Here is a 23,436-nt window from a genome sequence, read left to right as displayed (position 1 = left end):
CAGCAGGCCCAAATGGGCTGCATTTCCATCAGCAGAGCCCTGATCCATTGGGAGAGGACACAACAACTCCTGAAAGACTTCACATGATGCACCTCACGATCTCCTGTCTGCATTCGCGCAGACAGAGAGAGATGTTTGTCATGCTCCAACAACCTTGATCACCTTTATTTTTTACATCTAACATTGGATGACACATTTTGATTAAATGTAATTGTTGTGTTTTTTTTCTTGCCGTTTCATTAAAAATCTGTTTCTGCTTCTTGCATCATCTCATGTGCTATATGCTATCCTTGTGTTTTCCAATGTTTTGGAAAATTTGGGGAAATCTGTCAATTTTAGTCTATTGTTTTAGTCTCTTTAATACAAGCATGTCATCATTTCTGTTTGGATAACTGACATGGCTTCTAAATTCTTGCTAGCAAAAAGAAGTTAACTAACCAACTAAAAACTAAAAGTTAAATAAACATTTTACTAAAAATAAATTATTTAGTTATACTAAATTGCATACATCATGGTTTATATGAAACAATGAAAATAGTGTGTGTGTGTGTGTGTGTGTGTGTGTGTGTGTGTGTGTGTGTGTGTGTGTGTGTGTGAGAGAAAAGAGAGAGAGAGAGAGAGAGAGAGAGAGAGAGAATGTATACATGCATGTGCCCATTTTTGTGTTTATATATGATATTTGTATTAATTTAAATCTAAAAAAAGAATTAGACAATATTTCTCAAAGTGTGTTTACACATTCGATTTCTGTTTGTTTACAATTTTTATATAGCCGCACATTTATGAAACAGCCTTCTGTAATCTGTAATATATGTTCAGATCTCAGACCCAGACTCAGTGTTTGTGGTTGAAAAGGTCTAGGTTGAAAACCTATTTGTTTGGTCAAGCCTTTTGTTAATAGTGTTTTTTTTTTTTTTTTCAGGTGAAGGTACAGATCTGCTGTGTTCACCAGCATAGGGTGTTTGGTAACCTGGGATGCTGTCACTCCTCCACTTTCACATTTTGATAACAGGGATTGCTTGGCCTCTTTATGTTCTAGAGCACCAACATGTTTGTGTTACCTTCTGGCACTCCATTTTTGTTTTGCTGTTATAGCTGATCTTATCAGAGCCCCTGCTAGCACTGGCATAACTAATAATATGTATTAATTATTTCTTCCATCTTCCTTTTGCTCTCTCTCTCTCTCTCTCTCTCTCTCTCTCTCTCTCTCCAAGATAGCAATCAATTTATGATTTTGGAAGGTGGGAGGAAACTAGAGAACGCAAAAAAGCCGCACACAGACAGTGTGAGAATGTACAGAGACAGTAAACCAAACCAGTGACCCTTTTAAAGCAATAAAAAGCATTGAAAACATAACGTGACTAACAGTCAGTTTGTCAAACATTCTGCTATGAGGTAAAAAAATATTTAGATTCAGAATATTATATTCAACACATTAAAGATATTACAGTTATTATTATTATTATTATTATTATTATTATTATTATTATTATTTGTTATTATTAGTTGTTGTTAATATTATTATTTGTTCATGTCTGAAGGTCACTAATATTAATATGCAATATGAGTAAGGGAGAATAATTTTGTTCACATTTGCACTCGAAACCTGATGATATAAATACATGCAAAATTGTAAAACCCCATTTCCAAAATGTGTACACACAAGTGTATTCTACACATGCAGACACCCACGCAAAGAAAGAGAAACAGAGAGAGAGAGCTCTGAAAATCCTCATGTTAGTCAAGCACTCATGAATATAGTTCCACCCTGAGTAATTAGGTCCACACTAACTATTGCGGAAAAAGTGGGTGGTGGGTGGTGATTCAATCAGTATGCATGTTTGACATATAGTTAAGCTCTTGAGGCCTTTCAGCAGCAGTTTTGGAATAGGTTAAATGAAATGACGGCTGTTTTTTATTTGTTACTGCACATTTTTATTTCCATTGATTTGTCAGTTAGGTCAGAGAGTCCTTCATTTGTATTAATGTATTCTGCCATTGCTGTCTGTTTTGAGAAGTCTCTGGTGGAGGAGAGGGTGCTCACCTACCACAAAGATTTAACTGGGTCATGGCAATGCACCCCCCCAGGCCATGTTTTATATAACTCTTCATTTAGACGCAGTTTCAAAGCAGCAGTGATAGCAAAGTTCAATTTCACACCAGCCTATAAAAAGCATGTTGTTCCTTGCAGTAATACAGGCTCAGACTCCCACAGTCATTTGAATACTAGTTTGGAATCCAAATGTGGAAAAATTGCATAATGCTATAGAGCAAGGAGTACAAAATGGTAATGCATAGAAACATATGTATTTCTCCTCACACTCTGTTGAACTTTTTTATTTTTGTGTGTAGCGTGGATGTGAAATTATGGCACCTTATCATAACAAAAGGAATTCTGATAGGTGCTAATATGGCAATTTTGTATTCTCACATTTGGAGATAAAAGTGTATTTGCTAAACAAATGTATTCACACCACAGGGAAATATGACTGATATATGTGCTGTACTCATTTCACGCCTGATGAACTTCCACCTTTGATGAGGGTGGGGCTCGTGTTCTCCACTGTTTTCAGGTGCTACTATTCCAATAAAGCAATAATAGAGGTGTTCACTTTTTAATTGGACATTGTTAGACTGGCAAATCAATCTCTCTGCTGGAATGCATCTATCATGTAAATTGTAATTGAAACAGCCTTGGTTGCCATATGGGACAATAAGACTGCTTATGAATGGCACACACATCTGCATTACAGCCCAACATGCTTGTTGTAATATCAGTGTTTATTTCAAAAATAATTTAAATCAGTTCTTTTTAGTTTCTGACAATAATAAATGAGAGAGGTAGGCATGATTGCAGAGCAGTGAACAATGACACTTTAGGACCCCAGGGACCCCATTTTGATCCTGAGATCAGGCAACTGTCTGTGTGGAGGCCTGTGCAAGTTCTCTTAGTGTCCATGTAGGTTTCCTGTGGGTTTCAAATTCCCTTTGAAATTTACCTTCCATTTCCAAAAGCAGGCTAGTGGATTGGCTATGTGTCCCTGTTACTGTGACCAAGTACACTTTTTTGGTACTTGACAATGCTAATACAATACAAAAATAATGATCTTATTTATATAAAGTACAAGAGCTATTAAATTTTGAATGTTAACCTGTTTTATAAGGTTAATTGTATGTACACAGTTTCCAGTTTACTTTGCTTTTATTAAAATCATTTACTTTATAATATGTCCGGATTTATGTTTCTTCTTACAGTGTATCTTGAGTGATAATGGTCTTACATCATATATGAGTATGATCATAAGTAAATGATCACTGTATTGATCTAGTAGCAGTATTGGTATTGATGAATCCTTGTTAAAAATCATGTACAAATGTTGCAAGGCTAAGGCATATTGATTCAGTTTGACAAAACACTTAGTACATGCTATACCTCATGCTTAACTGATGATTAACTGTTAATCCTCAATAATGATATTTTATTAAAAATGACATTCAACCATGCCTTGTCCCATAGAGACAAAAAAAAATCTATTTACCAAGGAAGAATAAAGGCATCACAAATGTCATGTGGCAGATGAGAGATACGTACTACATTTCAACTGCACGTTTGCAGTAAGGCGATAAACGAGAGCCGTTTGCTTCTGTAGATTTCATATCAACAGTGAGGAAAGCGCACCCTAGAGCAATGTGGAGACCAGTAAATCAGGAGAATTGACAGGAAAATGGAACAACATCAGTCCCCTAGTGACTAGTGCCAAATTTTAGCTGAGAACTGTTTAGTACTAATAAATGATTTAGTGTAGAACATAGTGCTGTTACCTAAAACTAGCTAAACCCACATACTTCATGTAGGCATTTAACAGTTTATAATGCCTGAGAGGGGATATTATTTCTAACAAATGGCTTTAATCAAAAGGGTTGTCTGTCTTTCTCAAGAAAAGAGGGCACACATCCACATTTTTCTCTGTGGGGAGCTGTAATAGTAATGTCATGTTCACCTGTTCCAGTGATGTGTGATCTGAGAACAGGAGAGATTTTCAGAAATTTCTCATCACTCAAATCTGTATCCAGTATAGCAGCACTGGCTTCTTCATCAATGACAATACTCTTTGTAAGATTGTTAATTAGCATATTTTGTCAATATGACAAAAGCTAGAATAAAACTTTCTTTCGGCTTCTCCCATTAGGGGTCACTACAGCGGATCATCCGCATGTTTGATTTGGCACATGTTTTTACGCTGGATGCCCTTCCTAATGCAACCCTCCCCATTTATCCGGGCTTGGGACCGGCACTAAGAGTGGCTGGGGTTGGTTCCCTGACCGGGGATCGAACCAAGGTGAGAGCACCGCATCCTAACCACTAAACTACCAGGGACCCTTGTCAATATGGGGTAGAATAGAGGGTCATATGGAGCCAGGTGCTACTATTTAAGTAAAGTAGTGGCCCCCCACACACTGAAGTCAGTAAAACATCAAGAAATTACTCAAATCAATAACTCTTAAGCAGAGAAGTGAACTGAATGTTGGAGTGCTGATACTGGAAACACAAATCCCCTCCTTTGACTCGGATGAGAAAGAGCAGAAATTCTGCTGCAGGCTTACAAGTAGAAAAGCAGAGAGTCCAAGGTCTAATGGTTAAGTGCTGCAGTGAGGTTGTCCAGGCTAGAGGACTCTTAGACCCACTGCTCCTCTGGCATCTGGCACCAGAGATACTGTTTATATGTGTCTGGCACTCATTCATCTGAGAAAATATTCTTGCTGAGTGCTGGCAGAATAAGGCAGAGGTCAAGGGAAACAACACATGCCAACATACAGTCAAACCTACACAGTTCATTGCAGTAATTTATCATGTTTAGGCTTAGCTGCAATCTATCTGGTGTAAATTATTTTTATTATTATTATTATTATGTTGCTGTTGTTCTTGTTAGACATTACATAAAAACCTTCCTTTCTGATTACATTAAATGATTTATAATGGAGAATATTTGATGATTTTGTGCTTACAGATTACACCGTGAGATTTTATGGGTATTTTCAGCATTTGACACCAAATGTTATCACATCAAAATCTAACTACACAAACAACACCTTTACCATTTCAGGGAATACCATTTTGCTTCTCTGAACATATGAATCAATTCACGGGTTTGAGTATTATGCACACTACAACCCTATGACTGATATAGTACATATTGATTTTTTATTCAAGTGTAAGCAAGAAAATACAAAAAATAATAATGTCATGACAATTCTAATATGCCATTCTGATGATTTCATGTTGAAAGCTGAATGAGAAAATTCCCACCTTTTCATTTTATTTCAACCCTAGACCTGTTCATCCAGGTGCTTCTTTATTCTGTTATGTGTGATATTTGCATATTTAGTGACTAAGCTATGAGCAATCTGCTTTCATGCTGTTTTCATCATCGTCTGCAGATGAAGCATGGTGCCAAATTCTTGTGAAATATCAGAGCTCAGTGCTCCTACTGTGCTCCTCTCTCTCTCTCTCTCTCTCTCTCTCTCTCTCTCTCGCTCTCTCTTACACTTTCTCTTTTACTCTCAATAATCTCAATTGATGAGAGAATGTGAATCACTACATAGCCTACATCTTAAGGAGTAAAAATATCAGCTGCCACTCTCTTGCTGGGTGATAAAGTGCAGACAGTAGTGGAGGTTCAGTCAGGTGTACGCTCTGATATCAGCTTTAATGAACAACCTGGAGTGGTGCCACTGCCACAGAACACGGGCCACCGTCAGAGAGAATGTCTGTCTGTGTGTGTGTGTGTGTGTGTGTGTGTGTGTGTGTGTGTGTGTGTGTGTGTGTGTGTGAGTGCGTGCGTGCGTGTGCTGTTGTTGTTGGCCACCATGCTTATGTGACATGCAGAGAATCCAGGTAGGCCATTATGACCCATGGTCCACACAGACAGGCTTGATTAATTAGAATTCAACCAAGAGTCCTCACTGGCCTGTTTGCATGCTGTGCCATGCACCTGCTGTGGCTTAGGAAACATCTGCAAGGCTTCTTACTTGGCTTAGAACTCACCAAAAACCAACTGTAAGCAGTCTGTCATTCAGCCTGGCCAATACGATAGTGTGTGCATGTGTGTGTGTGTGTGTGTGTGTGTGTGTGTGTGTGTGTGTGTGTGTGTGCATGTGTGTGTGTGTGTGTGTGTGTGTGTGTGTGTGTGTGTGTGTGTGTGTGTGTATTTATGAATCACATTCTAAAACAACTACATTTATCCAAAGTGATATACCTAGTTTTAATATAGCATAAAACTGTGCATGTTTCTGGACAATACATTATTATGGCTTAAAATTACATTTTTATTGACCAAAATCGAAAAGTCATTTCAGGTGCCTCTTTTTAAATAAATAAGCCTATAATCAAAATTGTCTACTGGTTGAGTACTGCATTGAGCTTAGACCTATTGCTCTTTTGACATCTGGCACCAAGATACTGTTTATATGTGGCTGACACACAGTCAGGTTTTGTGCTGGCAGATTCAGGCATATTATGAACAATGATAATTACAAAATACATTTGATACATAAGCACATCTACTTGAGTGTTTTTTTTTTTCATGTCATGTGCTTTAAAACTGAAAGCTAAATGAAAAGCTCTTTGGATCATTTGAGCTCCATTCCAGACCTGTTACTCCAGGTGCTTCTTTATTCTGTTAAGTGTGATATTTGCATATTAGTGGTTACACTATAAGCAATCTTTTTTCATGCTGTTCTCAATGCAGTCTGCAGATGAAGCATGGTTTCCTTGTAAAACAACGGAGCTCAGTGCTCGTAGAGTAATAAAGCATAGTGTTTTGAAAGTGGAATTAAGAGGCATTGTTTGAGAGGAAACCACTTCACATAACTAGTAGTGTTTATTTTATTAAATAGATTGAGTTAATCAAACAAAAGCAAAATGCCTAGATTTTGCAAATGCAATTTCATTATACAAAAATTGCAGATGTGGATCCATTGGTGATTTTTTTTCATTGTTTTTCTGACATATTCACACAGACAAAAACACACACATGCAATTGTTTCCCTTTACTCTAAAATGAATTTATTTTAAATTAAATTTCCTAATCGGTGCTGTGAGGTTTTGCTGACTGGTTGCAGTCTGTCCTGCATGTTGTGCTTCTCCTGATTGGAACAGGTTCACTTTTCTGGTTTGTTTGTGGAGGAAAGATACCTTGAAGGTTAATAACAAAGCAAAGTGAATTGTGGTATGCAGGGTGCAACAGAAGTATACTTCAACATGTAAAATATTAATTAAATATTTTCTTAGGCCTTTTTAGAATTTATGTCCTTATTTGTTACTGTTTAAAAAAGGATAGTTATTTCACAATTAGAGGCTAACACTTTGAAATTTGTATCCACTCAATCAGATGTGGAAAGGTTCAGTCACTCTGTGTGATTTATTGCTCTTCTCTATGGTGTGAATAACATAAGTGTTGAAGTCTGCCAAGAGAACATGGCAGACCCAGGTTGAGCTGAAAGCTGAGTGGTTTTATAGGTTAATGGTGCCCTTTGGCATGTATAGAGCTCTCTATACAAAACAATGGGAAAATACTAAAATACGAACACATAGCGACTTCTTTTCACAGTGCCTTTGTCACCTTAGCATGGCAGCTTCTCAGCATTGGAGCACATCTATATACAGTATATACACACACACACACACACACACACACACACACACACACACACACACACACACACACACACACCAGTCACTACCAAGAAAAAGAAGGTAGCTCTAATGGCAAAGTCAGGAATTAATTTTGTTGAGGAAATAAGGAAATTTGTATTAGAGCAGATATGAATGATCTGTATTTACTGATTATTATATAGATAAGTGTGCACATACATATTGGGTGGATGCCAGATAGTAGTAGAAGTGGTTATAGCACAAATTTGTTATTTAAGCACTTAAGGCATGATCTACCATCAGCCATTCTTTTTCATTTTTATAGCGTTGCAGTTAATTACTCTTATGGGAATTCCACTGAAAGTGATTAAAATAACATGTCAGTAATAAGCAAAACTGGTATTTTATCTTACAAAACCATATCTACTCTCCTTTTACCTCCTCCTGCAGTAAACCTTCACACTCCATTGCTTCAATATTTCAGAGTGTAACTATCTGGTTAAAAATGCATAAAAATGCTCATTCTTCTATTTTAAGTAAATGTTTTAGACTAATCAGAGTCATGGGGGATCTGTAGCCCATCTCAGGAACACTGGATGCTGGCAGGAATAAACTGTGGAAAGAAGGCACCATGTGCATACACATTTATACACATTCACAAAAAGGGGTAATTTAGAGCTACCAGTTTAAGAAACAGAATGTTTTCAGGGGATTGGTGAAAATTGGAAAGAAAATTGTAGAAAATCAAATGACTATTTTTTTCCTTTAAATTTGCATCATAATTTTGGCTTTTGTGAAAGATAATCCATCCAGTATACACACACTTCCTCCAAATAGGAACATCACTGCAGAACAATGTTTCTGTCAGATTGATTAAAATACAAGGCACAGGTTTGGCAATAGGATTGACAGGCAGTCATAGAGGAGGAAACCTGTAGTAACAAATTGTTGAAGACCCATTGTAGCAATTTAAAAATAAAGAGCCATCCAATTTGGTCTGGTGAGCTGCAGTTATGCTGAAACAGAATTGAGAATAAATTGGAACATTTGAGGATAATCTTAAACAGGTTCCAAAAGGAATAGAAAAAGTGGAAACAATGTTTCATATGGGCATAAGGTGTCATATTCTGTGATAAGACATTAGTAAGGCAAATCATAAACAAAAAAATTTGTAGTATAGAATACCAACCTAAGTGATTATTCGTTCATTCATTATTCTTCAGTAGGCACAAATCTCATGATGTTTCCAATCTGGAACATATTCCACAGTGAAACATCAATAATTAGACATTATGCATTATACATATTATTTATTTATTTAAACAGACTATTATGAATGAATGAATGAATGAATGAGTTTATTTATACTTAATCAGGGACAATGCACAAAAAACATTAATCTAAAAAAAAAAGAGATGTCATGTGCCAGGTTATAGCAAAAAAATGCTAATTTCCACCTGCAGTCCCTAGACAGATGTTACATTTACAATAGGTCATAAAATACATACAGTATCATGCATGAAAGCATTTTTTCACTCACATCATTAAAAACATTCTCCACTTCATGAATCTTGTACTCACTCACTCACAGTCTACATTGTTCATATCACTGTTATTCAGTGCTTACAACTTTGCTTTGTTAATAGCCACTGTTTGTCATGTGTGTAAATGTGCTATAGTTTGTTAATAAAATAATTTCATTTGGAAGAGTGTTCCAAAGGCTCCCTGCTTTATAAAAGAATGAATGTTGACCATAAGTGGTTCAGCATCTTGGAACGCTGGACTCTCCTCTGTACTTCATAGACTAAAGTATGTAGATACCTGACTAACACGATAACATGTGGGCTTTCCCTAAACAGTATCCACAAAATTGGAAACACACAATTTTATAGGATGTCCTTGTAGGCTGTAGCATTGCATTGGTTTTTTTTAGCAGTGGAACTAAGAGGCCAAGTCCAAATGTGTTTCAGCATGTGCACAAAGAGAGGTCCATTAAGACATGGTTTGCTAAGATGTTGTAGAAAATTTCAAATGGCCTGCACAGAGCGCTGATTCCAAACATTTAGGTATTGTACAAGTGTGTAAAATGTATTTTAAATTCAATTTGGATAATGATTGAGAGAATATTGGATTAGGTTTTAATATGATTTAAAAAGCAAATGCTGAGTTGGTGAGTCATTTTTTATATGGATCTCATTCTATTATATACTGTACTCAATATACTGTATTACTCTGCACACCGATTATTTTCAAAAGCTTCCCGCAAAGTCTGTCTCAGATTTTCATGCAGTGTGTCTAATCTCCTCAGAAACATTTTTATGTCACATTCATTTACTGTCCTTCTGCAAACAAGGTATCTTTTATAAAAGAAATCGCTTGCAGCACCAAAATTGGTTCTTTCTAAAGACTTATCACATATGAACAGTGCAGGGACGCTTAGGAGAAACTGTTTGAGTTTGACAAACAGTGATGACAAACAGGTTGTGTCATCATTGTCAGAATCCATTACTATCAATTCTTTGTATTGCAGTGCCACCAAAATTGAACTATATCCACAACACTAGTAGAAAAAAAAACATTTAGATTTTAGTCTATACTGGTCTGTTATCAAATGGAGTGAGGAATCCCTTATTGAAATACAATAAATACTGAAAGATGAAAGTCATTTTGAGACAATAGAAAAAGAAGAGAAGACTCTATGCTAGGAGAGTAATTCAGCACATGTTGGTGTTTTTTTTTTTACCTTGCTTACAAGATATTGATAGTAATAAACTTAGAAAGTCTGTTAAATGACCAAGATTAATGTCATGTTTTCAATTAAAAGCTCAGACAATGTGTGTGAAAGAATCAGGAATCATTGTGGGAGCTTGGTGTAAAAACTCTTGTTTTCCATATTTTTCTTTTTTTGTTACATTTTTTGTTGGTCATCAGATAATTATTTTCTCAATAGCATAATAGCCATGAATAAAAGGAACTGCACATTTGATTCCATGTTGTACTTATGGAATCAAGAACATCAGTCCCCTCACATCATCACATGCTGTGTTTAATGCGCGATTGTGTGCATCTCCATTTGAATTCTTAAACAATTCGATTATTTGGAGCACAATTATTTTATTACTGTATCACCTGTCTTTACACTGTCCAGCTGGTGTGTTAGCCAGATGTAAGGATAATTAAAGATCTTAAGTATGAAATAAGAAATGGAACTGTGGAATAAATGGCAACTGTGAGAAAAACTACTGTGGCAAGTTAAGTAGCGCAGGTCACACCGAACTTCTGCTTGGAAGAAAATGGTTTCTTCACATCCGGCTCCCCTCTGTAAATTCTTAGAGCCTCAAGGAGGGTTTCCATGGTAGCTAAATGTAGGAAAGATGGAAGGAGGCAGAGAGGGGAAGTCAGAGAAAGGAACTCATCGTTGTTTGCTCTAGCTCATTGCCCTGCAGCAATATCAGCGCAGCAGACACCTGGGACCATGGACACCAGAGCTCAGAGGGTGCAGTGGACTGGCAACCTTTGCTGATTAGTTTCTTCAGGATCTGGAACTTCACTCTGTACACACCATTAACCTGCAGCCCAGTGAGCAGGACATATTAGTGATCTCACCCATACTCACCTGTGCAGAACTACGCAAAAATTGCACATGCCCATTACTGCATACACGCTGATTTTAACATTAACCTACTGTGTGGATTAAAAGTTTCATACTGAGATTTTGATATCAGGTTCAAATTGCCTGACAGTCTATCCATATACTCAGACAGCTAATGAAACAAAAGAATGGCTGTGAACAGCGGGAGTGGGTCTGATCTCATTTAGAAAACACAGACAAGATTGGGGTAATGCAACTCTAATGGTAGCTATTTTCCGCTTTCCCTTTGACCAGAACTTTTTGCAATAGTACGACAGACCAAAACAAAAAAGAGCATCTTCGTACATGAGCTACTAGGCCTCAGTGGAACCATACAGACACAGCTGGACGCAGCGACCTCTTGTGTCTGGTGAGAGGAAGCACGCACGCTCCTCGCTCATGCATTATTTATCAAATCTATAGTAAATCGTTGTTTTTTATGTTTTACGTCGGATAATGAAATTATCGTATTAATATGTAAAATACATGAATTAACTAATTTAAAAAAAATACATAAGAATGAAAAATAACAATCCGTGATAATGGGTGGGATTTGTTTAGCCCACACCGTCGCGTCAGGTCACACAGGTAGGCCATCCTGAGCTTCCGGGAGGAGGTGTAGGTTATATAGAGAGCAATGTCTTTACCAGGAAGGGAATGCGAAGAAATGTCTTGTTGAGCGACTCTTGCTGTTGAGACTGCCTTACATTCAGCGTTTCTCACTGGTTTTACTTGGTGTATACTAATACACTGTCGAAGACACGATTAAAAATGGGCGGTTTATGAAATCAGCAACACGGTAGGTGTACAGAATTACTGCCTTCGGTGTTTGTGTACTGTATTTCTGTTTGCCTAACGCATAGGACAGATAAAGTCACACTCCGTTTTTCTACATACTTCCTTTCTAACTAAGCGTTTAGTCACGTAAAGTTAACGTAAAACCCATAAATATTTGTATATGTTTATTTAGTTCTCACGAGTTGTCTTCTTGTAATACAGTTATCACTGACATGTATTTCCTGTCGGGAATTCATGACCCTGGTCTTCATGAAAGCTCTCATGTTTTCCTCTTGGCTTTTAGACATGAACTAAGAACGTAAGAACTTAATAAGAAATGTGTTATAGTATGTACTTATGGTAACTTTTTTAGTACAGAAGAAGATTTTAGGGGAAATCTGATCGTTTCAATGTGACTTCAAACATTCCACAATTTTTTGACCCTTGTGCCCTGCTGGTTTCCGTCACAGACGCTGATACAAACGAGATCTACTCGTATACAATGAGGCTGACCTTGCAGTTTTCTTGACGTGCTGCTCTTGCTGAAGTCCTTTTAAAGAATGCAGCCTGCTTGCCATCATGGCATCTCGGAGCTCCAGCTGAAGGTGGACTTTTTCCGTAAGCTGGGATATTCACCGCAGGAGGTACAAGCAGCCCTGCTGAAACTAGGCTTGGACACTGATACGAATGCCGTACTTGGAGAACTGGTGCGCTCCGGAGCCAGAGACTCACCGACAGCAAACCAGGAGAGTGAAGATGGAAGCTCTGGATTTAGCCACCGTGGAGGAGGTGGATCCAGCAGTAAAGATCTCTTCAGGGATATTCAGAGATCCCCAGCATTAGAAGAGTTTGACAGCAATCTCAAACCCATTGTGATTGATGGAAGCAATGTGGCTATGAGGTAGTGTGGAAAAAGTTGGTTTAGTCCATTTTACTGAATTAGTTTATTCAATCAAAGGACAATTGTTGTATTGATTTATTTTTAAAATAAGTAACAAACATTTGTAATTAAGCTTCATGCTGAATCAATAAGCAATAATGTTTAATAAGAATAAAAAAAAAAGAGATGTCTTAAAGTTCCCACTATGGATCATATTCATAATATCATATCAATATGAATCATAATATAAAACTTAATGGCGTCAGTCAGGTTATTGAACATTTCTCAGTATGTATAAATGTTGTGCAACTTTTTTTTCCATCCTTCTTTACTGAGGCAAGTTTTTACTGTGATCTCACCTTTATTCACCTAGTATTCAAATCATGTGGCAAGTAATCATATATATGACAAGCCATGAAACATAACTACACTGAAGTCCAAAGTTTGATATTTTAGAAATGTATTTTTGTTTCCAGAGTTATTTCAAATGTATGGCCCACAAAAACCCAGGAGTGTCATGTAGGCCATTGAGAGTTGTGCAAGTCATTTTAGCCGGCTTTCAAGAAACATTGTGCTTCAACAGATAAATGACTGTATTTGGCAGTACAGTGCAGTTAATTAGCTTTTATGATATTTTGCATATATGTAAATAAGTCCCGTGAATGTATTTCTGCTTTCAAATCCTATCTCTCTTTCTCTTTCTGGTTTCTCTGTAAGTCATGGGAACAAGGAAGTTTTTTCATGTCATGGAATTGAGCTGGCAGTTAACTACTTCCTTGAGAGAGGACACAGGAACATTACTGTTTTTGTGCCCTCATGGCGAAAAGAGCAACCCAGACCAGATGTCCCAATTTCAGGTAAGGACACTCCCTTCTCAGAAAAATGAGTCATCGAAGAATGATGCATGTAAACATCTAATCTTAACCATTTGCTGCATAAATTCATGCCACATTTTCTACCAAATGCAAATGCTGACGTATTGAATGGTCTGATTTTGCATGATAAAGACTTGCATTTAAAGAATGCATTGAGCAGTCTCTGAATTATGCATGTAAATGTGTTTTAGTATGTTGTATTGTTCTTTATGAAGACTGACATTCACAGAGTGATTGAGAAATGTTTTAAATATCTGTTTGTCATACTGGCTTGGTTTTAAATAGAATAATATATTATGCCTTTGTTATTAAGCCAAAGGTGATTAAATAATTGAGTCACAGTATGCTTCTCTAATCCATTCCAAGTCTGTTGTTCTCGCTACTTAAGTACTTTGTAATAATTGGATTTATTATTATGCTGCATTATAAAAATGGCAATTCATATTTTAGCCAAAGAATTTTTAAATGAACTCCTCCTATGAATTCACATTAAAACACCAGTAGTGTTTTAATAATTCAAACACTAAGTATTGTAAGCACTGCAATTTTGTTTTGTAAAAGTAATGAGTCCAGCTATCATTTAGATCTTTGGGTACAAAGAAAATGAATTTCATTCCGAGAACAAAATATTTACTTCCTTATAGAAGTCAATTTGTTCTATCAGGAAGAATAAACCTCCCTTAAGGCTGCTTCGGGAATTCCCCAAACCAGGAAGTTCAACAATATTTTTGTACTTCCTTCTGTCATTCTGCTCGTCCCATTCATTAATTTTCCTTCAGTCATTTACTAGGTGTGGCTTCTTGTTGTTGTAGAGAATGTCATATCACCTCAAATATATTTTTGCTGGTCTCTAATTATTGTTGTATTCTATATAAATAGATTAGTATTACTAATGTTTGTGTTTATTCTGTTAGATGAAATAATAACCTTGTTTGGCAAAGGTTCAGAATGAGAAGCTTTATAAATACAAACAAACAGAAATACATTAGGGTAAGAATGAGAATAATATCGGAACTGCATTTTGGTAATGTAGTTGGTCATACGATAAAATGAATTAATCATAATATGGGATACAGATATTAGAGGGTGATAATTGTATCCTCTAAATCTTGAGCTATTTTTCATATTGTGCAATTTGTTCTCTTTCTGGTGATTTGTGGTTATTACACAATAAATATAATAACATTTCATATTTTATTCATGCCAAAATAACTTATTTGTCAATTCTTCCTCATTAAGACTGTATTGAGACATTATTGAGAGTTTATTGAGACATTTTATATAAGGCAGCACTTTATATAAAGCAGTGTTTTGGTTTTGTAATGGATAACCAATTAGTTGTCTCCTGCTGTTTTTGTTTTGCCACCTGTTAAGGTGTCTGGATTTATGATGTACAAAAAAAGTCTACATACCACTGTTAAAAGTGCTTCGTTTCTTTGACATCAAAATCATAAAACCAGGATTAATTGTCACATTAACATTCTTAATGCTTTTTTTTACCTTTTTTATAATAACAAAATAAAGTGGAAAAACAAATAAAGGAAGAAAAAACGTTTTAATTATAAACCTGTACATTAATATGCCCAGAGGAAACAAACACAGAAACAGTGATCATTGGCCATTAAAGAGGATGAAGAAAACATAATTGATTTAAATATTTTGATTGTTGAATTATTGACCTGTTTGATTCTGGTTTCAGATCAGCACATTCTTGCAGAGCTCGAAAAGAGAAAGATAGTTGTATTCACTCCATCCAGGCGGGTAGGAGGAAAGCGAGTGGTCTGCTATGATGATCGATTCATCGTTAAACTTGCTTATGAACTGGATGGCATTATTGTATCTAACGACACATACCGTGACCTTCAGAGTGAACGGCCTGAATGGAAGCACTGCATTGAGGAGGGGCTACTCATGTACTCCTTTGTCAATGACAAGTATGTGATCAAATGTTGTGTTTGTACATAGACCTAAATGTAATTTGTATTTATAAATATTACATGTATTCAGGTTTGCTAAAAAAAAATTGCTTATACATTATTGTTGTTGTTAATGTCTTATTTACAATTAAAATGTGCCTAATTATCTTTGTTCTCTCGCAACTATGCACAGGTTTATGCCACCAGATGACCCTCTTGGTCGCCATGGCCCATACCTGGATAATTTCCTTAGAAAGAAACCTCTGCTACCAGACACCAAGCGCCAGCTTTGTCCTTATGGTAAACATCTCCTTTTTGACAGTATAAATTTTTCTTATTACAGTTATGTTACTGTACGTTGAAATCAATAACTTAGTGAATTGTGTGATAACTAACATTGGCTTCATGCTTAGAAATACATTAATGGGGAGATTTATAATGTTGTCCATGATGACTGAGTTTATGACTTTTTGTTTTTTCTTTGTTTTTTTTTTTGTTTTTTTGTCTCTCTCAGGAAAGAAATGCACATACGGAATCAAATGCAAGTTTTATCACCCTGAACGTACAAGCCAGTCACAACGTTCTCTTGCAGATGAACTAAGGGACAATGCCCGTCTGTCCAGTTCTGTCCACTACTGTTCAGAAGAGAGACGAAGATCAGGAGTTTCCCAGAGAGGGTCCAGCCACACAGAGTCTGGCTTCAGTTCATACTTTCCCTCATTAGAGCGAGAGCTGGAGTACAAGCTAACTTTGGAACCTTCTGTTCGTATACCAAGAGACCAACTCACTGAAAGCCTGCACCACTACTGGGATGATGTCCCTACCAAGTACCCAGCCTGTAACACTCCTCTGGACTGGCAAAGTCTGTACAACCCATACCTCACTAATCCTTTATCTAGCTCAGATTCTGGCCTTGGCTCCTATGAGAGTCAGTTTTCAGATGCATCTCGAGGACATGATGATTCCTACAAGATTAGTTCTAGGCATAATAATAGGTTTTATGAGCAGCCAGATGTGCCTTTTGCTTGCACTTGCTCTTCTGAGCCAGTTGTCCAACCAAGCATCCATCAGTACCCTCTTTCCCAGCACCCTCACAACTGCTTTGATTATGGTGCACTCCAGTTCCGTAGGCCCTCTAGCAATCAACCCTACAGCCTTCCTAATTACGCACAGCCTAATGGGCTTCATCACAGCCAACCAAAAGCATGTTCTGACACAGTGTGGCTCCCTCAGACTCGCACAGCTGTTAGTTTACCCAACCCTCTCCATTCTGTTGGACCCCACAGATCTAATGATGGTTATGGGGGCAGCCAGGGAGGGGTCCATCCAAGCACTGTCCCATTTGAAGTAGAGCGAGAAGAGACAAGGAAGAAACTCCATGCAATTTTTAATCCCTATCATGTGGATAAGGTTATGGGAATGTTCCCAAAGCTGAAAGATGCCCAAAAACTTGCAGCAGAGATTCTCAAACTCAAGTCCAAAGGAGAGTTGTTCTAATTCTTCTATGCTATATAGTGATAAAGACATAGTTTCATACGAGCAAAGGATTTTTTTTCTCGTGAAAAAGTACACAGGTAAATGAGTTCGAATTTTAGAACATGCATTATTATTACTGCTATATTTCTTGACAATGTTTGTATTCTTTTGTTGTTTTGGCTTTGGCCAGAATTATGATGATATCTGAATGTCACATCACATAGTAAATGTGATGAATTTGTATGACAAGAAAGTCAAGTTATATCTACAGAGTGTCTAAACAAATTTCCATTCCATGGAAAAAATTTTATTATTTTTGTGTCTTTCCAAAATTTGTTTATATTAATTATTAATGGGAGAAGTTTGTGTATTTAAAATTTAAATGGCAACCATGTATTGTAAATAAAGTTACATATTGCAAAGAATAAAATTAAATAAATTCTACATATGGAGACTTTTGGGACACCAGTACAAAAGTTGTTCATATTTGAGTAAAGCATGTATATCATGCTGTATTGATAAAGATTTGTGTAATTATTGTTAAATGTCTGTCATTGATGCACATTGCATCTTTATCATATTATTAATTTGGTATGTTAAGATGCAGTATTGTGGCCTACACGTGTTTTAATATTGCTTGCTGTGTCTGGCACTTGTTCAGATGACTTTTAAAAATATGAAATTACAATGACTGTATTAAACCAGCCTTTTTTTCTTTCACATTAATATTTCAGTTTGATTACTAGTAGCTGGTGCTGCATTGTTGTTTAACCAGTGTAAGAAAAAACTATTTACTAAGGTATCATTTCACTGTTAGTTATGATACTTGTATTAGTAATTTTAGTTCTTTCATTTTGCATTGTGTATTTGACATTTTGCACTATTACTTATATCAAATGTATACAGGAACACACTGGCATTAGTTTGCATATTATGGATGTTTGTTCTTATGTCAGTTCCACTGTACTATTTTCTAAGCTGTCTGCTTTATAGAATTATTACACTTCATAAAAAAATAAGAAAATGATTGAAATGATTTTTTGTTTGTTTGTTCAACAAAATATACATATTATTGATACCCATTCCTCCTCCCCATTTACTCTCATTTCTTAGGAATTTTATTGTCATTAATCTTGTTATGATGTTTCCCTCAGGTGTAAAAATAAGGGAGCACACTAGTAAAATTCATTTCTCATACAATGAATACAATGACTAAACAGTAATCAACAGTCATATTTGTTAGCATGTACAGATCAGGTAAAGGATATAAAACATGTCTAGTGTTGGGCTCCAGATCGAAATAAGAGGAACACCACATATGGCCAAGTACATGGCAAGACATGGCAAATTTAGATGTTTGTTTTATTGTAGTGGTATTATTCTGGGAATTTTATAAAGTTATCAGTTAACTATGTTTTATTATTTTGTACTTGCACATCTAGGATAAAACCTATTCTTCTAGCAAGTGCATATTTTACATCACTGGATTGGGGTAAGGGAGAATGTGTGTGATAAATAAAATGGGTTTTCCATAAACTAAAACAAATTCAAAATTTTTAAGAAATGCAATAACGTGTAAACATTTGCAAATCAAAGCCCATTTCCTTAAATTTAAGTACAGAGCTAGTAGATGAAATGCAATTAAAAACTAATCAGCATTACAAGTACTTGTGGTATGATAAAGTTAGGGGAAATGGCTGTGGGAAAATGTTCATTACAAATAGTGCTTTACACTTTAATTTGACATTGCTGAAATGTCTCAGCATGTATGTGTATCCCCACAAAAAGATGTTCCTTAACAGCCTTGACAGTTTGATGGGGTTAAAAAAAGAATTTATGTGTCTACTCCCAGGCCAGTAGTAGCTTGTTGAATGCCACAAATGCACCATGTCCAGGCTTGCTAGCGAGAAAGAGAAAGACAGGGTCATGTTATAAATAATAAATACTTGTAAGTATTTTTGTTCATTCTCTAATCATTTGTATGTCCAAGAGATATTTTTTTTGCAGCAAGGCCTATTACCAGTCAAAGTAGCACTGTCCCTCATAGGTGCCTGCTTGCTGTGTATTCTCAGACAGCTCCAGCTCCACACCCAAACAGAAATCAGCTGAGCCATGTGGTTGTCCCAGATAGCGCAGGGTTCCAGTGCTGATTCGTCCTGTAGGCAGCAAAATCCGAACCCTGTGGCCAATCTGCAAGTCCATTGGGGAATGTGGCACAAAGGCTCTTTGGTGACATGTGGCACTTCTTTGTAAGCCCACACTGAATAAAGAAAAAATCAATTGAGTTTGAGAAAATCATTGTATGAGATTATGTGACTGTACACACTTCACTAAATAACAAACATACATCTTACAATCAAACCACATTTTTTTTTATCTTGTGAGTGTATAATGAGAAGTGAGATTAAGAGAGCTTCCTTGTACCTTGTGCTGACAGACATGGCAGATGTAGATCTGGAGTCAGGAGTAGTACAAAAGGAGCCCTGTTTGAAACTGTTTGAGTAAGCCACATCGTGCAGAATTTTCACATCCAGTTGGTGTATTTTTTTCAAGCCACCTTACAGAAACCAGCAAATAACAGTAATCAAGAGCTTCCTGCTAAGAGTATTGCCAAATGTAGCTAATCTACTACTTCTCGAAGAAAAACTTACTGGTCCAGCCATGTTTCTTTTTCTCAAAACTGTGTCTTTTCTCCATTTCAGATTCTCTGAACCTTTCATTCATTTCTGTGAAATCACTTGTTTTGTGTAAAGCCAATGACCTTGTGACAATCTCAAAGTTCAGCTGAAAAGGATGCATTTACAAAAATGTCATTTCCAATGTGAGTTCATCACTTGTCAATTTTAACAAATGGATATGGTAACTACAACATAAATCTGCGCATACCCGATCCCTTAGATCATGCTGTTTCGTCTGCAGCTCCGAGAGCCTCGTTTCCCTCGATGCCCTTTGATAGGCAATCTGAGCTTTCAGATCCTGAATCTCTCCCTCAGCTTTCAATAGCCTCTTGTGTAAGGTACAGCTGTGCTCATGGTGATGTGACTTCTCCCAGGTGTCTTTTCTCTCAGATTCTTTAAGAAATTATTTGTTTTAATTTGTAATGTGCAATGTGTTGTTTTTCATGCAAGAAGCATTTGTAATGTAGTCATCCTGCCACCTCATGTTGAGGTTGAAGCATTGCATACAGTTACATATTTATATTTCTAACTACATTTATGTAAACACAGTAAATGTGCATTGCCTGTTTGGTTAAAAAAACAATATTATATATGTATACATACAGTATATATATCAATCAAGAAAACCTGTTAAGTGTTTTTCATGGGTACAACAATGATGTTCAGGTTCATGCGATATCCATGGCGTAGAGTTTATGGCACAGTATGGGTTTACCTATAATGCAACCAAATTAGCATATTATGTAAGCAATATATATATATATATATATATATATATATATATATATATATATATATATATATATATATATACACACACACACACACAATATGGACAAAAGTATTGGAACACCTCACCCTACATCTGTACTTCACTTTACTAATGTCCTTTTGGGTGAATGAGCACAAATATCTACAGCCACAATCCAAAAACTAGTAATAAATCTTTGCAGAAGAGTAAAGTTTATTATACCAGCAAATGGGTATTAAATGTGGAATGGGGTGCCCAAAAACACATAAGAATCATATGATCAGTTTTCACAACATTTATTTCCATATAGTCTATATTTAATAAGTACAAGTAGCAATATCAGACTTACAAGTATTATAGTAAAAATGTATCAAGCAAGACAAGCCATGCTCACCCAGAAAAACCTCCAACAGCTCAACAGGCCTTTCAGAGTCCAGACGACTGCTGACCACATGACACATGTCACCATATTGAGGTACTTTTACAGGCACATGGTTGCCAGTTGTCTGTAAAAAACGTTGCCAAACAGAGCTGACCTAGTGAATGTTCACTACAAGGAATAATGTTAGATGTATGAATGTGATACATGAATTCTCCACATATCACCTTACAATTAAAGATGACAGCACTTAAAACATAACACAATTACCAGGTTAATCACAAGAATAAATACAACAAATAGAAAAAATTATTCAAACCTTGCTGTTGTAAATCCTAATGTTGTAAGCTGTTAAGAATTCCTACAGATTGAAAACTGCTTGTTCGTTTATCAAACGCATAATGGTCATTTGCACAGGATAATGTGCTGCTCCGACTGAGACTGTTAATGCCAAAACGACCATGCCTGTAAATCCTGTATAATCTTCTTAGGCACTGAGCTGCATGGTGGAGTTGTGTCCCTCATATGCTAATTTTGGTCTCTGATCCTATTTACACAAATCCAAATAATTGTCCATTGTGGAGAAGTGAAAGGGAGCACATCTAAACATTTTTTAAATTAATCTATTTAAAATACATTGATAACATTTTCTTTGACTGACAGTTTGCCCAAAATTGTCTTCTTGATAAAAGGCTCTTGTTGTTCAACAGGACTGCCACAAGAGGGCAAAATATCACTTTCTGACCTGGAAAACAATAATAAAATAAACTATTTTGTAGGCAGCTTAATCATCCATTAGTGGACTCATGGGAATTCAATAATTGATTTTCCAAATAAGCTCACATTTTATCTCTTTTAGTGAAATGCTGCTGCTCGGATTGTTTATGTATAATCTAATAATCTCGAGTGAATTAATAGAATCATTTTTGGAGGCTTCTCAGCCAGTATTGGCTGTTTAGTAATCATTATTAGTATGTCAAACAACAAGCACTGTTTACCTTAGTGGCCAACCAATTGTAATGCTCTCACATTACCCTATAGCAAATATCTTATTATCTACTGTTAGGAAATTTAGCATGGAAAGTTGATTATTATTATTAGTAGTAGTATTATCATCATCATGGACATCCTCAGGCAATAATATTTGCTTTGATTATACTGTTTGCACAGCATTGTGCTGTTTGCCATGAGAATATCATCAGCGAGGCAGGCAAATAATGTTGGACTTCATATTAAATAAACCCTTAACACAAAGGAGTAGCCTGGCATTTAGTGATTACATTAATCAGACACAACACTAAAACAAGCTGCATAATATTGTGTACGTCTCTCTTGTGTTGTGGAAACAGCTCTGACCTGGACAATGAGGCATGGACTCCACAAGACCTTTACATGTGTGCTGTGGTATCTGGCACTAGGACATTATTAGCAGTTCTGTATGTTGAATAGTGGGTCCTCAATAAACACTTATTTGTTCAGCACATACCATATTCATATTAAGATCTGAATTTGAAGGTCAGGTGAAACAGGCCACTGCCATTAGGGAATATTTGAAATAAAGGAGTGTACCTTTCTGCAACAATATTTAGGTGGGTGGTATGTGTCAAAGTAACATTCACATAAATGCCAAGTCCCTAAGGTTTTAAAAAAGAACAGTGTCCAAAGCATCACTCTGCCTCTGCTGGCTTGGTTTCTTCCTATAGTGCATCCTGGTTCTATCTCTTCCCCAGGTAAGAAACACACATGTACCTGGCCAAACAAATGATGTAAAAGGAAACATGATAAATCACACCAGGGCACCTTTTCCACTGCTCCAAGGTTCAGTTCTCATCCATCCATGTCCATTGTAGAGTCTTTCAGCATGGGCACTCTGCATTAACATTCTCAGCATGAACTTTGTGTTACAACAGCTTTTTTGTGTTTGAACCAGACAGGCTAGCTGTTTTATCAGTTGTCCTTACTTGGACATATAAAAAAATAAAAAATAAAATAAGACACCGTGTAAAATGTAAATAAATACACGAATGCAGTGATTTGCAAATCTCATTAATCCATACGTAGTTTACAATATTAAAAACACATAAAATGTTTTAAACATTGTACCAAATGAGGAAATGTACCATTTTAAGAAAGAGTAGGTCATTTTCAATTTGATGGCTGCAACAAATTAGGATAGTGGAACAAAAAAAGAATAAAGTAAATGTTATTAAAATTAATAGTTGAGAAAACGTATTTGCAACTAATTAGGTAAATTGACAACAGGTAAGTAAGATAAAAAGGTTTATCTGCCTTTTTAGGTGTCTCTTTGAGAAGTAAAGATAGTAAAGAAAGGCAGAGATTCACCAATCTGTGAAAGACTGTCAAGTCAAGTCAAGTTTATTTGTATAGCGCTTTTCACAACAGACATTGTCTCAAAGCA

At 36.3% G+C, this 23,436-nt stretch overlaps 2 protein-coding genes across 4 annotated transcripts; one reads left to right on the top strand and one right to left on the bottom strand.

Moving 5' to 3' along the window:
- The first annotated feature begins 11,905 nt into the window (after window positions 1-11,905).
- On the top strand, window positions 11,906-18,236 carry LOC124385203 (ribonuclease ZC3H12A). 2 transcript variants are annotated; one of them, XM_046848380.1, is made up of 6 exons: window positions 11,906-12,084; window positions 12,611-12,963; window positions 13,660-13,799; window positions 15,517-15,751; window positions 15,927-16,033; window positions 16,248-18,236. In XM_046848380.1, the coding sequence occupies exons 2-6, from the start codon at window positions 12,623-12,625 to the stop codon at window positions 17,228-17,230; spliced, it is 1,806 nt and encodes a 601-aa protein (XP_046704336.1). In that variant the 5' UTR covers window positions 11,906-12,084; window positions 12,611-12,622; the 3' UTR covers window positions 17,231-18,236. The 2 variants fall into 2 exon arrangements, with proteins under 2 accessions (XP_046704336.1, XP_046704335.1); XM_046848379.1 differs by having other exon boundaries at window positions 11,907-12,084; window positions 12,533-12,963.
- Window positions 18,237-18,301: 65 nt separating this feature from the next.
- On the bottom strand, window positions 18,302-21,601 carry LOC124385204. 2 transcript variants are annotated; one of them, XM_046848381.1, is made up of 8 exons: window positions 21,337-21,595; window positions 21,033-21,144; window positions 20,515-20,602; window positions 20,096-20,280; window positions 19,861-19,993; window positions 19,634-19,766; window positions 19,230-19,469; window positions 18,303-19,109 (listed from the first exon to the last, which is right to left on the bottom strand). In XM_046848381.1, the coding sequence occupies exons 2-8, from the start codon at window positions 21,105-21,107 to the stop codon at window positions 19,052-19,054; spliced, it is 912 nt and encodes a 303-aa protein (XP_046704337.1). In that variant the 5' UTR covers window positions 21,108-21,144; window positions 21,337-21,595; the 3' UTR covers window positions 18,303-19,051. The 2 variants fall into 2 exon arrangements, with proteins under 2 accessions (XP_046704338.1, XP_046704337.1); XM_046848382.1 differs by lacking the exon at window positions 20,515-20,602 and having other exon boundaries at window positions 18,302-19,109; window positions 21,337-21,601.
- Between the last annotated feature and the right edge of the window lie 1,835 nt (window positions 21,602-23,436).

Source organism: Silurus meridionalis, chromosome 4, assembly GCF_014805685.1.
Source record: "Silurus meridionalis isolate SWU-2019-XX chromosome 4, ASM1480568v1, whole genome shotgun sequence".
In the NCBI taxonomy this organism is placed as follows: domain Eukaryota; kingdom Metazoa; phylum Chordata; class Actinopteri; order Siluriformes; family Siluridae; genus Silurus; species Silurus meridionalis.
The sequence above is the reverse complement of the archived record's forward strand: the minus strand, read 5'-3'. Positions and strand labels throughout refer to the sequence as shown.